The 16,660-nt window shown below is 40.3% G+C and overlaps 1 protein-coding gene across 1 annotated transcript in view; it reads right to left on the reverse strand.

The window, feature by feature from the left end:
* The window catches only part of LOC132958345 (inactive N-acetylated-alpha-linked acidic dipeptidase-like protein 2), a 479,226-nt gene that overhangs the window by 228,715 nt on the left and 233,851 nt on the right, over positions 1-16,660 (reverse strand). Inside the window, exons 7-8 of the mRNA XM_061031099.1 lie at positions 12,911-13,030; positions 6,491-6,623 (exon numbers count right to left, since the gene is read on the reverse strand). Coding sequence (XP_060887082.1) covers positions 6,491-6,623; positions 12,911-13,030 — 253 coding nt within the window. The remainder of the gene's footprint in view (positions 1-6,490; positions 6,624-12,910; positions 13,031-16,660) is intronic.

Here is a 16,660-nt window from a genome sequence, read left to right on the forward strand (position 1 = left end):
GGAGGAGGAGAGGGTGGAGAGAGGAAGACAAGAAAGTCCAAACAATAAACCGAGAGGTGGGGGGAAAAGTCGAGGGAACATTATATACAGAGCTCTAGCAAACAGTGGAATTACATTTTCTCTAAACAGCTCTTCCACTGGCAGCGTTTCCACCAGGGAGCACTCCTGACAGCTTCTTGTGTCTTATTTTTTTTTTTTCCCATTTGAAAAGGAGGCTGCTGTTGACACCGCTGAGAACAGAGTGTGTTTTAAAGCTTGTAAAACACAGAGACCCAGAAATGTAGAAGCATTTTGACTCAAGCAAAACAGGTGCACCTCAACAAGCTTTTTAATAGTCAAACAGAGCAAAGAGAAAACGCTTCATTCCTTGCAGTGCAAGCACACACTAAGTGTGGCAAAGTGGCCTACATTTCACTAAATTGCAAGCAGTTTTTTTTGTAGCAGATTTTGTGCACAGGGTTTCTGTGAATTAACTCAGGGGCAAATTCATAAAGCATTAACAGCGATAAAGACACATTTCCATTTTGCTAAATTCTGCAGGTTTAGCATCAGAGCAGTCCTATGGTGAATGCCCCACTCGTCGAGTTACATTACATATTCCCTGTTTTTTCATCATGAGATGCATTTCTGCAGACGTTGTCGTACAGGAGGAGGCCGTTTAAAAAGGCTTCAACAAAACAGCAGTTCAGACACACGTTCGTATAAAAGCACTTCAAATAGAAACCTTTTGAAAGTGGTCTCATTTTGAATGGGATCATGGTGCAGGTTACTTTCTTACACTAATGGATCAAACTTCCACCTTGCACAAGTGAAGACTTATTCAGAGATTACGTTGAAAAGCTTGCTGTGGGTGGTCATCAGCAGGCGGGTTATGAGGGTTTTAGGCCTCCCACAATAAGAAATGGTACTTTTTTTTGTTTTTTAAACAAAAAAAGCACGGAAATATTTGAAACACATTTTATAGTTTTATCAGGAATACCATTTTACATTTGAATAAATTTATATTAGCGTAACTACAGCTAATTTAACATTTCCTATGCTTCATATTAGAGATGCAACCATCCTTTTTTTTGTACCGATTCCGATACATATGTGCGGATAGCTAAACGGATTCTGATATTTGTGTAAGATGGAGATTTATTTTTGTGAAGTTTTATTTTAAAGATCTTTATTTTTCTCAGGTTGCGATGATATACATTATTTGATGCTAATTTCATTTATATTTACATTTATATTTACAGAGTAACTGTTTGATATGATGCACTTTGCCTTTAAGGTTGATGGAGTGATATTGCTTTAAGACAAGTGATATATACCAGCTATTGAATTGTTAAAAGTTAAATGAAAACCCAATGGTCTTCACCACTGAGAAGAAGAAGGTCAGATATCAGCATACCATCTCTTGGGCTTCACAGGTGTCCAGAAGAGGCAGGCCATGATTAAGCACAGCACAGACACGGCATAGAGGGCCTCAAGGTGGCTGTGGTTGAGGAGAGGAGAGCTGTGGAGGAATGCTGCTCAGAGACATGCCGAGATCTGATCAGCCTTGGTTGGGTCGCCCAGGTGAGGGTGTCTGATGTTCGAGACCTGAAACACCTCTGTGACCCTGAGATGATGTGTATGAGTGCATCATAAGAAACAAAAGCCAAAAAAAAAACCCTCGTATTTAGATGATCAATCTTAAGTTTGCAACTCAAGCTCCGACCTCATTTCATGAGATACGGAAAATTCATTTGTACATTGTATGAAACTCTTAAGTAATACTAACCAAAATGTTAAAAGGGTGCAAGTTTAAGACCGAAGCTATTTTAGTTGGAACCAAATTATGCGTTAGGTCTTTAATTTTCACAAGCTAAGATTCTTACAGTAACAACTATCATATTGAGTTGTGTGTTTTTCTTTGAACAAGTACATGATGACTTAACACTTTCACTACTGGTTCATCCTAACTCCAAAAAAAAGCCTTCTCCCGCAATTTAGTCACATCAATACTGTGTGGCTAATGGTTGTAATGACTGCAAGTTATGCATTACACAAGCTCTGACACCGACAACTGAAGAACCAACCAACATGAGTGAAGTAACCTGCACACTTTATTATATATGTAGAAGTGGTTCTAAGATGAAAAAGCCTCAACGAGAGATGAGATGTGGATGTAGATGTCTGAATGCACACGTGCCAAAAGATTTAAAAACCTGGAATTAAGTCAATGGACACATTTCTGTAGAACAAGATCATTAGTCTAACAAAGAACACACACACACACACACACACACGCACTCCGCCCCACATACACTCCTGTACGCATGAACACACGCACAAACCCAGTTTCCAGCATATTTATGCTAAATTAAGTTGGAGCGTTCGCAATATGCTCCAAGATGAAAAAGGCTTTTTGTCAGTTGAATGGTTGATGAGATTTAAAATAAATTGCAAAGAATGCAAACATTCATTTTTACTGGCTCTATATTAAAGCATATGTTAGATGTGCTGGATAGAATAATTTGCAATGATGGAAACAGATTTAAAAACAGCATTTAGACACAAATAAAAAGCAGTCATACCATGTGACAGCACATAATGTAGATGTAACATTCAACATAACATCTGTTATGTTCAAGCTTGCAGCAAAAAGCTGACGGCAGAAGATACAGTTTGATCTAAATATGTATTTTTCTAACACTAATATGTGTCCCTAGCCTGTTTACGAACCCCCAATTATATATTATGTATTTTGCCTGCTCCACTTTTCAGAAATTGTGCACTCAAACAGGCAGTTTGGAGATTTTCCCTTCATGACATCACAAAGGTAACCCCTCCCCCCGGTGGGTGACACTCCCACAGCTAGGTGTTTGTTCTGACCTCTGAGTCTGGCTTCTTATCGTCAACAATTGGGCAAAGAGCAAGAAAGCTCGAGTCACCGAAAGACAGTTTCATACTCGTTCATACATTCATTCAGTAGTCATCATTCATTCATGACACTCTCCCTCGTTCGTCCTGCTCTGGCGATCAGCTGATTAGAGGTTGGGTTCTTAATTACCCAGATTCTGCCACGACCTCTATCAGCCAATCATCCTGCTGCTGTCATATTTTAAAATCTGTTTTCCTCCCCTTCGCTGTCAGTTTGTGGTTTCAATTCAATCGCTGCACATTTCTCTTTTTCCAAACATTTAGATTCAATAATTGTTCACTCAGAGTTAAGTCTCTCCTGACTGAATTAATCATATTATCTAATTTATTTCATGTAAGCAAAATGTATGTAATCTCAAGAGAAGCAGTTCTTTTGCATCTTCTGCAGATGTATTAATTCCCCTGAAGGGATCAAAAAGTCGTGTCTTATTAATGATATTCTCAGGTGTTCAGATGATTAAAAAACATTAAAAAGTAAAGACTTTATGTGAAGCATTAGATTAAAAAAAAAAACTGCGAGACTCCAACATGACACTTTAATCTTTGATTAGAACTTTAAGGAAATTGCAGATTGATCTCCGTTTAAAGGATTAATTGGTAGAACAGAAGCTGGTAGAGCATTACCTCTAAGCATTCATTTCAGATAATATTTTAAGCATTAAAAATATAGAGATTGAACCTAGGCCGTCTCTGGCAGATAAATTAAGGATGGTTGATATGAGTAATGAGCTGTCCTTTCACATATTCTGTTCTTGTGAGCTGAATTAGCACCAGGGACTTGAACGCATCGCGAATGGCAAAAGACTAGACAGCCAGCATCTGTCTCTCTCTCTCTCTCTCTCTCTCTCTCTTCCACTTTAACACACCTCCGTGCTCAAACATTCACACACACTCACACAGAGACTCTTACACATGCTTATGCAGGAGTCCAGACATCTGGCGGGGCTCTACTGGGTCTTGCCACTGTGGTACACGGGACTCTTACAAGGACTAAAGATACTTCAGCGGTAATGACACGTCCCTATTGGCCAGCCCGGGCAGGAAAACAGGAAGTGGGGACAAGACTGAGTGTCAGAGAGGTCATTCATCTTGGGAGAGTGATTTAAATACAGTAGGAAAGAGTCACAGAGATACAGAGAGACATAACGTCCTCTGTATGAGGCCAAGTTCAGGAATGTGAGTAAGTTTCAGCCTAACAGACCAAGAAGGATTATTAATGAATAAAAATATGTGAAAAGCACATTTAATCTGGTATCTACAAGATATGTGGAGACTATTTCTATTTTATTTTGAGGAAGACAGAAGGCTTGTTCAGCTTTAAAGGTCACATATTATGCATAATACACTTTTCTAACATAAACATGTGCCCCTGCCTGTCTATTAAATTCCCAAAATATGAGAAAAGTCCATCCTCTCCGTCTTTTGTCTGCTCCACTTTTCAGAAGATGCGTGCTCAAACAGGCCGTTTGGAGATTTTCCCTTCATGACATCACAAAGGGCAGTAACCCCTCCCCCAGGTGGGTGACACTCCCACAGCTATGTGTTTGATCTGCCTTCTCACTGTAAACAATAGGGCATGGAGCGAGAAAGCCAAATCCACCCAAGCCCTTCCAGGGGTGCGTGGTCAAACACAGCTCATTTACATTTAAAGCTACAGACACAGAAACAGTCTGTTCTGAGCAGGGCTGAAATAGAGGGGTTTATAGACATGATCAAATACATGATCAGAACGGATATTTGGCAAGAAATTTCACAGACATGTTATGTGGAGATCTGAGACTTATTGAAACTTGTTGAAAAGGAGGATAATACAGTATGTGAGCTTTAACACTTGAACTGCCAGCGGGTACAATTGTGTGTTTCAACTGTGTGTAACTTTGTTTACATTAAATATTAAAGTCTAACAGTGTTACAATTTTTGACTTCCTTCAAGTTTGTTATGAAGCACCTGGTGTTCACATACATTCACATTTTTTAAATGGCCATTTAAAATCCTCCATGCTGGTCCAATGTACCCTTATGAGAAAGCAATCATTTTCCTGCTGTTAATTCTGCACAAGTACATAAACAGTATGCGTTGCTATGGCAACATCTTCTTTCTACCACTGCTCATCTAATTGAAAGCCATTGACAAACCTTCAACATGTATACCACAGTTAAACTATAGATGACAATATTATTAGGGAATAAGTGTGGAACAAATGAGGAGCTACCTTCTAGTTAAGCACAAGTTCAACTCATGGTAAACTAATGGTGAGTGAACCAATAAATGACAAACTTCTTGTATTTCCTCATTATCTTATTTGTTCCCTAGCACCGATGCCAATTTTCTCATGATTAAAAGCTAATAGGATAACATTGTCTTCATCAAATGGCGATAAAGACAGATATTTATAAATTCAGCCAGATTCATGAAAGTATCCACATTATGGCCTCAGACTGTCACATCGTTAAAGTGCGCTACACTGTCAGTATCAGCTGTAACAACCTTTGAACCTTTGCCAAGTTCCTCACTTATTCCCAACTCAACTCCTAGTGAACCATTGGTTAATTTAGGTATACAGTGACCCCTGGCAGTTCTAGTGCTAATAAAGTTGTTCTCTTCATTTCCTTTTTTTTTCTTTATCTGTTATTGTTTCATCGTAGTGGAAAACACTGTTTTACAACTGAGTGCACACAGCCTTTTTCTTTGTTCACAATAAATCAGCGCTCAGTGTGCATAGACTCGAAGCAATGTTTCATAGATGAACTGCAAATTCAAAGTGGTGGTTATAATTGTCCATTATTTCCTGTGCAAAAGACAGTTTTCACCAGTTTGACAGTGTTAAATGTGTTGTAGTTTCAAATCATGTTTCTCATTTGATAATAACAGATTCATAAGCTCATGGAAGATGTACTTACAGACACTAGCAGGGCCATCGTGTTTTTAGATTGCACATCGTCTCGTGTTTTTAGATATTGTGAAAACCTTTCCTTCAACAGTTTACCCCACTGTGGGCCACTTTAAGTAATCTAGTTCGGATCACTTCATTATGAGAGCTTACTCTTTGGTGCTTGCCTTAGCTTTCTGCTTCATATGAAATAAGGACAGCCAATAAAATATGATCCCCATGGTCCCCTCTGCAGTTTGATTCAAAAGCCACTTTTCCACCAAGCCGTCAGGTTCGGTTTAGTATAGTTTGGTACGGTAAACCCTGATCTTGCTTGCGTTTCCACAGCCAACCGTACCCTTACACATCACAAAATCACAGAGGCGCGACATTGTGTAAACAGCCAATACGATAAAAAAATAGGAAGAATGTTTAGCATTTTAGATATTTTGCCAGCGTGGGGTCACTACCAGAGGCTGATAATATATGGGGGTCCTTGGCCATGACAAAATCTGGGAAACCCTGGTCTAGAGTAATCTTAATGCTTACATTTGCATTTGATGTTTGAAATATGTGGTTGATGTAAACTATTAAATACAATCATCGCAGTTTTGTGATTCTTGTCTTTAAAAAAGAAAAACACAGTCACTGATTTCCTCGATAGAAAAACATTAAAAGTACAATCTGCTCATTAAAGCGTGTTCACTCACCGATGGCAGGGTTCCCTCCGGGGTTGAGAGTGACTCTGAAGGCTTGGTTCCAGGTGTGGCGTCCGGGGGGAGCATCACATGGGTCAATATACAGCAGAACACCTCCAAACCCCAGCTGAGACAGCAGAGAGAGCTGGACACACACAAAGACACAATGAGAGCCAGACACGAGACAGACAGACAGACAGACAGACAGACAGACAGACAGACAGACAGACACCTCTATACTGACTAACACACTGCTTTAATGAGAGTCAGGAAAACCACTCACACCTTCACTGACACATCAAAATAATGGAAGCACATTATCAAAAAGAGACATGTTGGTTGTTTGGGAACAAGAGGGAACAACACTGGCTTATTACCACAAATAAAGTTGTTAAGGCTTGTTAGAAATAATACTTGTAGGCCAAAAAAAAAAAAAAGGCAATTTACACACATAGCTGCAACAAATCCTGAGGGGAAATATTTGGCTCCGGATAGTCTTTTCACTCGATGCCCAACATTGCTAAATTTGTCTTTCTCATTTGTTGCAGGTGGATGAGTCATTTTATCAGAGATCCCTTTTGCTGCAGGAAAATAAAGTTAATGAAAACAACAAGAAAGAAGAAGACTGGGCCTGTTCACATTAGGCATTTAATAAACCGTCAAAATAAAAGGATGAGTGCGGCTGAAAGTAGAATTTATACTCCCCAAAATATCAGTGCAAATGAAACAAAATGTTTAGTTAAAAATCACAATATTCCTTCTAAAAGCTTGGTGAAATGAAGGCAAATTTACTTACTTTACTTACTTTTAATTACTTGGTAATGTTGCTGAAGTAGCAGGTTAGGAAATGATCACCTGCCACTCACCAAATGTGGTGATTCAGTGCATTAATAAAGCCAAAGGAAGTTATCAATTTCATAAATCTGGGTCCTAAAGTTATGCCGACAGGTTTCAACAAAACAAATCAGGATTTATTTATGCCCATATTAAATGTTACTGTGACTTGGGTGGTTATGATTACGTTTGCTAGTTAGGTTGTGTTTGTTGATGCTGAATGTGTGTGTGTCTGTTTGTGTGTGTGTGTGTGTTATCTTTTTTTTCCGCTTTGATTTTTTTTCTGAACATGACTTCTTTTATATTATCTTTCTGACATTGTTCTTCATATGAATGGTTGTATAAATACAAACTCCATTTTTCTTGTTCATTTAGGCAACATCACTGGTATAATAGAGAGGAGTGTGTGGCTGGGGGGAATTGTGCTGCTGCTGCTGCATTGTGCAGTGCAGTATTTCATTGTTGTCCATGGGAGATGTAGCGTCCTTGTCTTTTATGAGTGTAGATGACTATTTTATTGAATATGTGACACCAGCCACGGTCATTCTCCTCTCATCACAACTCTGTCCTTCACTGGAAAAACAGGGACAGTGCTCGCAAGCATGCACAAAGCCACACTCGAGCACGTCCTTATGAATGCAAACAGAAAGTACACACAAAATCACCACCACACACACACACACACACTACACCAAACACCTTGATGCAAATATTGAGATAGACACATGCACAAACAGGACCTGTGGACATGCACTAGTGGAGAGATGTCAGAGTGGGGCTGCTACACGGAATGCACCAGAGCTGTTGGGGGTTTGGTGCCTTGCTGAAGGGCACCTTGGCAGAACTAAGGAAGTGACCTGGCACCTCTCCAGCTACCAGACCAACTTCCATATTTTGGTCTGCAACGAGACTTGAACCGGCGACTCAACCCAAGTCCTTACAGACTGAGGTACTGCCACCCCCAGCTGGTCGATGTGGAAAAAATATAATCTTATTGTATTCTAAATTGATCAATATCAACATTTATCATGCTATATATTTTTATAAAGCTGCTTTTAAGGAAAGTTTTATAATAATTTAAGCCTAACGCATTCGAGAGGGGGCTGCACGTGTCCTCACAGCGAGAAGGGCACTGGTTTGCATCCCCTTCTGACAGAGCCCGTCTGTGTGGCGTTTGCATGTTCTCCACGTGCATGCGTGGGTTCTCTCTGACTTCCTCCCACAGTCCAAAGACAGGCTCATTAGGTTAATTGGTGACTCTAAAATTGCCCACAGTTGTGAATGTCAGTGTGGCTGGTTGTCTGGCTCGATATGTCAACCCTGTGATTGACTGGCGACCAATCCAGGGTGTAACCCACCTCTCGACTCAAATGGGAAAAGCAGTAGAGATACTAGATACGTTACTGCTGTGATGGAACACATCTTGGAAGCAAGAAAGAAAAATTACAAATGCTAGAGTTTGTGTCGGGAGGTCATGAGGCGTCCCAGAATTGGTCTTGATTGTCATTACTATGACAGACCACACGACTTAAAATGAATGATTTTCAGGGCGGATGGGTCCCAAAGCCCTTAATCTGCTGGATCTGGCTGATATGGTGCTTAAAACATGTAGCCTCACCTTGGCATAACACGGTCATCCAGATAGTTAAATGGCCATACAAATGACTCAAGCTTCCATATACTGGACCCACTTCATAGTGTTGTAGTCAAGACCGCACTAATCAAGACCAAGACATACCTGAGTGCTCCGAGACCAAGACAAGACCAAGACCATAAATATCAATGAAAAATCATCTTCTTGTGTGCTGCGGCAGTGTCACTCACTTAGCCCGTAACACCGGGAAGGTTGCGGTCGAACCGGGGGATGAAAATCAAATTATGAATAAATTAAAGTATGTTGTATGAGAAGGGGCATTTTACTTCTTATCCCAATAATGATGTGGAAAAACAGCCTGTCAGTGGTGGTCTTGACCGGTGTTGTTTTACAATCCAGAGTCCACCCAGTCTCAGACTGAGACAAGATCAGTTAGAAATGCTTTTGATTCCACGACGAGACCTTCAAAAAGTGGTGTCGAGACCGGTCTGGAGACCAAGACCAATTTTGAATACTACAACACTACCACTTCCTAAGAAAACAGGCGTGTACAAATGTAAATCATCTGCGTAATAATTAAAAACAATCCCAAAGGAACACAAAATCTGATCCAGTGGTGCCAGGTACAGATACTCTTATTAAAAAAAAAAGACTTTGTTTCATTCCTTCCATTGTGTTGTCTTACACCCTAACAATAGCAATCTTGACCTTGTGGTCGTTTGAAGATTGAGGATTACAACACCGTAACCAATTGATTTACACTAATATGGTCCAGACATGTGTTCCTTGTGTGTACTTGAATCCAGCTGTATGTGTAACATTGGGCCTGCAGTCACCGTCACACACTCATTAGTGCGAGTACAAGGCTCATCAATCATTCCTCCCCATTTCTCTGTAAAGGGCGATCATTTCTCTCAGCTGCTGACACACAGAGACATTATGAAGCACACCTGATCAAATTTGTCACAAACTGTGGGCGAGGAGGAAAAATGGGTCAGCAGTCTGTTGCTGGAAGGGTCCCATGTGGCAGGAGGTGCAGTGTGATTTAATGGATTTTTAAAAGTCTAACTGTGGAAATGTAAATGCAATATGTTGACCCCGCTTTTGACATCCCATCTCGTTTTTTTTTTTTTGGCAACCTCGTTAGCCTGTCGTTTATCACTAAGCTCATATTCAGAAGTAGAGCAATGTTCAAATTAGAAGGCAAAAGGAAACAGCTGAACGATCCAGTTTTGTGATTTGCATTTTTAATTCACAGCAATGATTTTTTTCTTTCAACACAGATGGAAATGTTGGACTTCTGTTGAATCACAATCAAGGGTCCTTTTAGCAGCTCTTACCAGGGCTTTCAACTTTAAAGAGCAAAACACACATCTGCTGATGGAGGTTGTGTAAGACTGTTGAAATACCCTGGAAAAGCTGCCAGGTGGATGTTGAGTATGGGTTGTTTTGATCACTACTAAAGCCCAATTGTCTGAAAAATGAATGAATGGGGAAAAACAATCTCAGTGCACTGCTAGTTCAGGCACTGCTGGGCTCTGTCCATGGTCCTGAACTGTCAGGCTCTCAGTGATTTTCCACAAAATACAGCAAACTCTCTCTTTGTATGTAAGCCCTATTCTTCTACATGGGGCCTGATTAAATTGATGCATTCGATGACACCTTAATCTAAATTTAACAATAATAGGTTTATGTCAAACCAATCTAAAGGGATATTTTTCTGAAAGGGGGTGCAATAAATTGTATTTTTTTGGGGGAGACAATAGGCTTTTAGTCAATATTTTTTAACAATTTGGATGTCTTCACATTTCAAACTACTGAATAAATAACCATTAGTCACAAATTGTATATAAATTGAATAGCATTAGTAAGATTTGTACTACATTTTCTAGGGTGGTCTGGATACTCTTCCACCATTAGATTGTTTGAATCTTCTTATCTTTCTGTATTTTTTTGTGTCATCTGAATTTGAAGGCTGTTTCTCCATTTCTTTCTGTTGTCTGTGTTTGCTAGGGGTTTGGTTGTGTTGTCTGACTTTGTTCAATCTGTCTGAATTTCCAACGTGTTGTTTCCATGTGTTGGGCAGCAGTGCCTCGGTCTGAAGGGACTCAGGTTGGGAACCAGAGGTTGCCGGTTCAATGCATGAGTGGCCTTTCAGTTTATTGAACCCTGTCCAGCATGATATATTTATTTTCTTCAAAGGGCAGTACGTTTTTGGGGGGACAATGGGTTTTTAGTCTGTTTTTTTTTACTGTTCGGATGTCTTCACATTTCCTACTACCGAAATTGAGCACAAACATCTTCTTATCTTTCATGTGAGTTAATATATTTCTCCATTTCTTTCTGTTGTCTTTGTGTTTTCTGACTTTGCAGAATGTATCTGAATTTCAAACTTGTTTCTGATTATCCATAATCAAATAATTAAAACGTTTTGTTTTTTTAATGCTGAAAATGTTTGAACTGAAGAAGAGCAAGTTAAAGAGACAACTATGATACTCAGTTGAATTCAGTTGTCATTCAGTTGAGAAAACCTCTCTCTAGCACCTCAAAGGGCAGTAAGCCATCTCTGAATGCAAGTTTATTTAGAAACCAGTGACGGAGCAAACAGCGCACACACCGACACACACGTGCCAAACTTTTCCCTCTCTGCCAGTGCTTCTAATCACTCAGTAAATCAGGACATTATCCTCCTTAAGTTTTGTTACATAGCGCGGCCAATGGTGCACACTTTAGAGCTTGATTTTATCTTACATACTGTTAGAAGACTTCACAGCGCTCTTACTGTGTGGTGTGTCGCTCATGCGCTTCACTATGTCCCGTCTTTGTGCCAAACATAATATTAAATAGGCGGATCTGGCAAGCAGTAAGGGTCACATGATTTGAATAGTTTGATTTAAAAAAAAAAATTAACAGTATTTCCACCAATATTTTGTTGGAGGTGTTAAATAAAATGTTGAATAAAATGTTAAAATTGTTGATGTTTAAAAATATATGAGTTTAAAGGGTTAAAATCCTTTAATTCATAATAAAATGTTTTTTTGTTTTTTTTTAAATGTCGCCCTGTGGGCTTCTGATTTTTAACCTTAGCGCTCTGTTGTGTTACAGCTCTGTTCACTCTCGCTCGTCAACACCCACAGGCTACGTTCTCAGAGCGCAGCCAAGCGGCAAAATCCTGCAGTTCATCGAGTGTCCGCTTGAGGATGGCCCCAGGAACCCCGGAAGTCACATACACAGCATAAATAAACATGTTTACAGCATAAAATAATATGTTTACAGCTCGGTACAAAAAACTAAATATGTCTGACTAGTTATTGTCATCATTGACACACACTGGATTTCTAGTGCCCTCGGCCATAACAGATGGCTGACGTCACTCAGGCTTCTTCTAATATTTACAGTCTATGTGGGCAGCTCGGAGCAGCACAGTTGGACAGCTGGAGTGTCGGGACAAAGGAATTCCCGTGGCAATTATAGATTACACATGCGACAGTGCGAGATAATACCATGTACAGTATGTGGTGTAAAACAACATAAACACATGAACAAACACACATAAGGTCATTGTTCTGAACCGACAAAACAGTTCGGAGCCAGTGGAAGCACACACATTGAATAAAGTAAAAACTTATCAACTCTGCTGCCATAGCGGACTGGAGACCGATCGAACATGCATCTGGCTGAAATTAGGGCTTAAAGCCATCACTGCATTATTCGACTACACCTGTGTTTCTCCAGTTTTTGGGCTGTTTGACAGAGAACCCTGCTAAAATACCCCACACCATTTTGGAAACTCAGTTTAAAGCCTCTCATATGAAAAAGCTTTTCACACATTGGGATAAGACTTATTTCAAAAGATCAAAAGATCTCATTCCAGGGTGAATATTCTTCCTGTTGCAGGATTATAGTCTTAGGTGGATCACAAGTGCAACATTCAATCCCAGGTGTGAACCCCTAGCCAGCAGAGCAGAGCAGAAGCTTTTCACAGAGCATTGATTTGATTTTACCTTGTACAGCAGAGGTGCTTGGCCAAGCTTGACTGCAGCGATCTGGTTGGTGAGGTTCAGGCTGTCTTTGGCTCTCCGCAGGTCATCCACACTCCCATATTGGACATCCACCACCTCCCCCTGAGGAGAAACAGGCTCGGGGTCAGCGGCTGTTCATTAAAGCACTGTTGAATATCACATTTTTAAGTACTTCCTTAATATCTTCTGTTATATGCAACACACTAACATATAATAAGTGTGTAAAGGTGTGTTTATTTATGTGTATGTATACACCATGATTATATCTGGCTCTCTTTTTCTTTATCCTCTTGTTGTATTATTGCAGGGATGCAAAAACTTGTACGGTGAAAAAAGAGAGGGATATAGCGGTACTTTGTTTTGTCTTGTTTTATGGAGAAATGTAATGTACCTCTTCTATTTTTCTATATCTGTTAAGTGTCACTAATAAAAAGAGGAAATAGCTTCACAAGGAAATATTTATGGAACAAAGAAATCAATGATTTGTTGTTGTACTTTTTTCTGCCATGACATGTGAAATGTCTGTAATGAAACCATATATGAAAGCATTTCTGTTGCCATTGTCAGCAACAAGTGTAAAGACATAAAAATGTACAGTTCAACATGCAAAAAAGAAATGCAATCCACACACATGTTAAAGAGTTAATACGTCATGGTCAGCTGTGTCTTGTCATTATCATCCAAGGATATCAGATTTACACTTTGACTCTGGCCTCAGCATTTCATACTAACACAAGAGAAATAATTTTATTTATAGAAACTGACTGACTTGAACAGTCTGGTCATTCAAACTACATAAGTTTAAGTTTAGGAAACATCATGTTATGGGTGTAAAAAATAACATTACTTTCACTTTATGTTTACACTGGACTCAGCCCCAGGTCTCAAGGTTAAAATCCTGCAAATCCCTCCTTCGGCAAACTTTTGAGACTTCATCAGTTTTCTGGGTTTTCTTTGAGAGCTGCTGGTTCTCTGAACCTCTGATACAACGCGGATGGGTTTACATTGGAGGTAAGAGGAGAGACCGGTGCTCTAAATACTAAATGGATGGTGTCTCAGAAAGGGAAATAAGGTTCCATTTAGCGGCTCAATGACAAACATCGGTCTCCAGTCTAACTGAGACAAAAACGTATTTGACGATGTTGAAAATTAGAATTGCTGTCGTAATGGCATGTCCAGAGTCTCTGCATGTCCACACTCTGATACTGTGCATCAGCCTCAGTACTATCTTTGCACTTAAAAAAAAAGTGTGCCTGTTGAGTCCGGTGCTAACGAGGATTGCTTTGTGAAAGTCAGTTCTATCAGCAGGTATTATTAGAGCAATGTGGTGCAGAAAGGCTCGCCTGGGGCGGAGCCTGATCCCTGCTGTTATAGCGGCCTTAAACAAAAGGCCTCGCTGAACAGGCCAGAGTGTGAACTTCTAATTGTTGTCTAATTCTGTTTGTGTTATACTCTGTGTTTTGTGTATGTACTGTTCTTTTGGTGGAAATTGTCTGTGTTGACCGTAATGGTGCTGTGAAAAAAAATGTCCCCATGGGGACAATAAAGTCTATAGTCTAATGTTAAATTAAATTAATTTAGTCAGTCTAATTTAGAAGTTTAATTCTCTCCGGCAAGAGAAGAGAAGGATGTGACACTTTGTATTATTTATTGCCATCAGAATCTAAAGAGGAGGGAGAGCCCCAGAAAAAAACACAACACATGGATATGCACAGAGCTAGGCTCAACTTTAAAAACTGAGAGGCTCGGAGACATAGCTGCATCTAAGCTTCCTTATATCCTCTGTTCAAGTTCAAGTCCTGTCATCTTAAGCATCGTTCCAAATCTCTTACTGCAGTGTGAGGAGAGAGGATTGACTAGAAAGGAAGGAGATCTGAGGAGAGCAGGGCCGTGTCCATGGGTGGCATGGGCCCGCCTTGAAATCTGATTGGCCACCCCAGGTACCACCGCAAAATCCCACACTATGATTGGCTATGTACCTTATCAGAGCCTGGACTTTAGTTAAAATGAACTATTCAGGCTGTGTAATAACAGGCTGCTTACTTCTCTCAGCTGTAAATAAATACTAAGCACATCTACCTCATAAGACAGGTTCTTAGGAATGAGTCCATAAAGATTTTCAAGCTAACTATAGCACACCGTTTAACTTGCAAAGCACTTACTTGCAATGTCTGGGTACTGAAACTGCAAATGCATTTTTGCAAACTAGAGTCTTCAAAGAGTGAAGCTTAGAATATGTAGATGTTGCCAAATTCTGTTACTTACAAGTACAGATTATTAATGGGGAAAGAAAGGGGAAATATGAAATTAATTTGTATGTGTATGTGTACACTTCATGCCCCCCCCCCCCCCCCTGCATAAGTCAGTCCCCTAGTAGGCCACCCCAGTCCAAAAAGTCTGGACACACCCCTGGAGGAGAGACAAACGAGGATACATGAGAGTGATCTTTGCGGAAGTGTTTTTGCCTGTAACACTCATTGATTTGACACTTCAGCCAAATAAACCTCAATGAAACTCCAAATTACGAGATTGTATTACCAGGGAACAGAGCAGACAGATCTTAAAACAGACACTGACACGGACCTGGAAACAAACTTTTTAGATGCACTTAAAAAGACTTGCCAGTGTCCTTGTAGCTACTTACTATCACTACAATAAAATCTGATTACTCACTGGAAGTACTTAAGCCATGTGTGTGTGTGTGTGTGTGTGTGTGTGTGTGTGTGTGTTTGTTTTGGGCTGTATGTGAGTGTTTTTGTAAATACACATGCATGTGTCAGTGACTGAGTGTTTTCCTCTCACAAATTAAGGTGACCCAGAAGTAGTTGAGGAAAGTCAAAGCACAGCTTTTTTGGGGTCTCTCTCTCTCTCTCTCTCTCTCTCTCTCTCTCTCTCCCTCTCTCACTCTCTCTCTCTCGATCTGCATGTTCCCTCTCTCTCCCAAACCCCTCTCTTACTCTCTCTGCCCCTCCCTACCCCACTGAACTGCATCACCTGGGCCTGATTCATTTTTCATGTGGCCTGGGGGCGAGTGTAACACGATGCTGCAGCGGAGAGAAAGTGAGGAAGAGTTCAAGCGAGTGCGCGTGAGAGCAGAGCGAGATAGAGAGAGAGAGAGAGAGAGAGAGAGAGAGAGAGAGAGAGAGAGAGAGAGAGAGAGAGAGAGAGAGAGAGAACATATTTTTGCATCAGGGGTGCCCAGGAGAGGCGAAAGAGAGAGAGAGAGATTTATCACTCCTGCCTGCATTTGCATCATAAAAGCCCTCCATTTAAACTGCAGACCATGGAGCAGTACAAGACGCAGCAAATTGAAATACAGAAGAATCTCTGTGCGCACTCAGATGCTTGAACTAGATCCACCTCTCTCTATCCTCTCTCTGTTTTTTTCCATTTCATCTCTGCAAGGTAATGAAATTAACAACAAAGTGGCCTCTGTCTGGCTGACGCTGTGAGCATCACTCTCCTGTTCAGACAATGATTTTTGGCTCTTTACAAAGACAGGCGTACACAAAAGATTTCAGATGCGTTTTTCAAAGATGATAATATAAATAATTCTGTAAGATGGTGAGCTGAAGAAGTAAACTTCTCTCTCAGTCTGTCATGTTGGTCATCCATCTGAATGATAACTGATGCCTTTATTATAGAGACAGGACAGAGTCAGAAATCAGGGGGGGAGAGAGATAGAGGGAGGGGACAGTAGCCACAGGTCGGATTTGAACCCGGACCGCCCGC

The sequence above is a fragment of the Labrus mixtus genome, chromosome 3 (genome assembly GCF_963584025.1).
Source record: "Labrus mixtus chromosome 3, fLabMix1.1, whole genome shotgun sequence".
Classification (NCBI taxonomy): domain Eukaryota; kingdom Metazoa; phylum Chordata; class Actinopteri; order Labriformes; family Labridae; genus Labrus; species Labrus mixtus.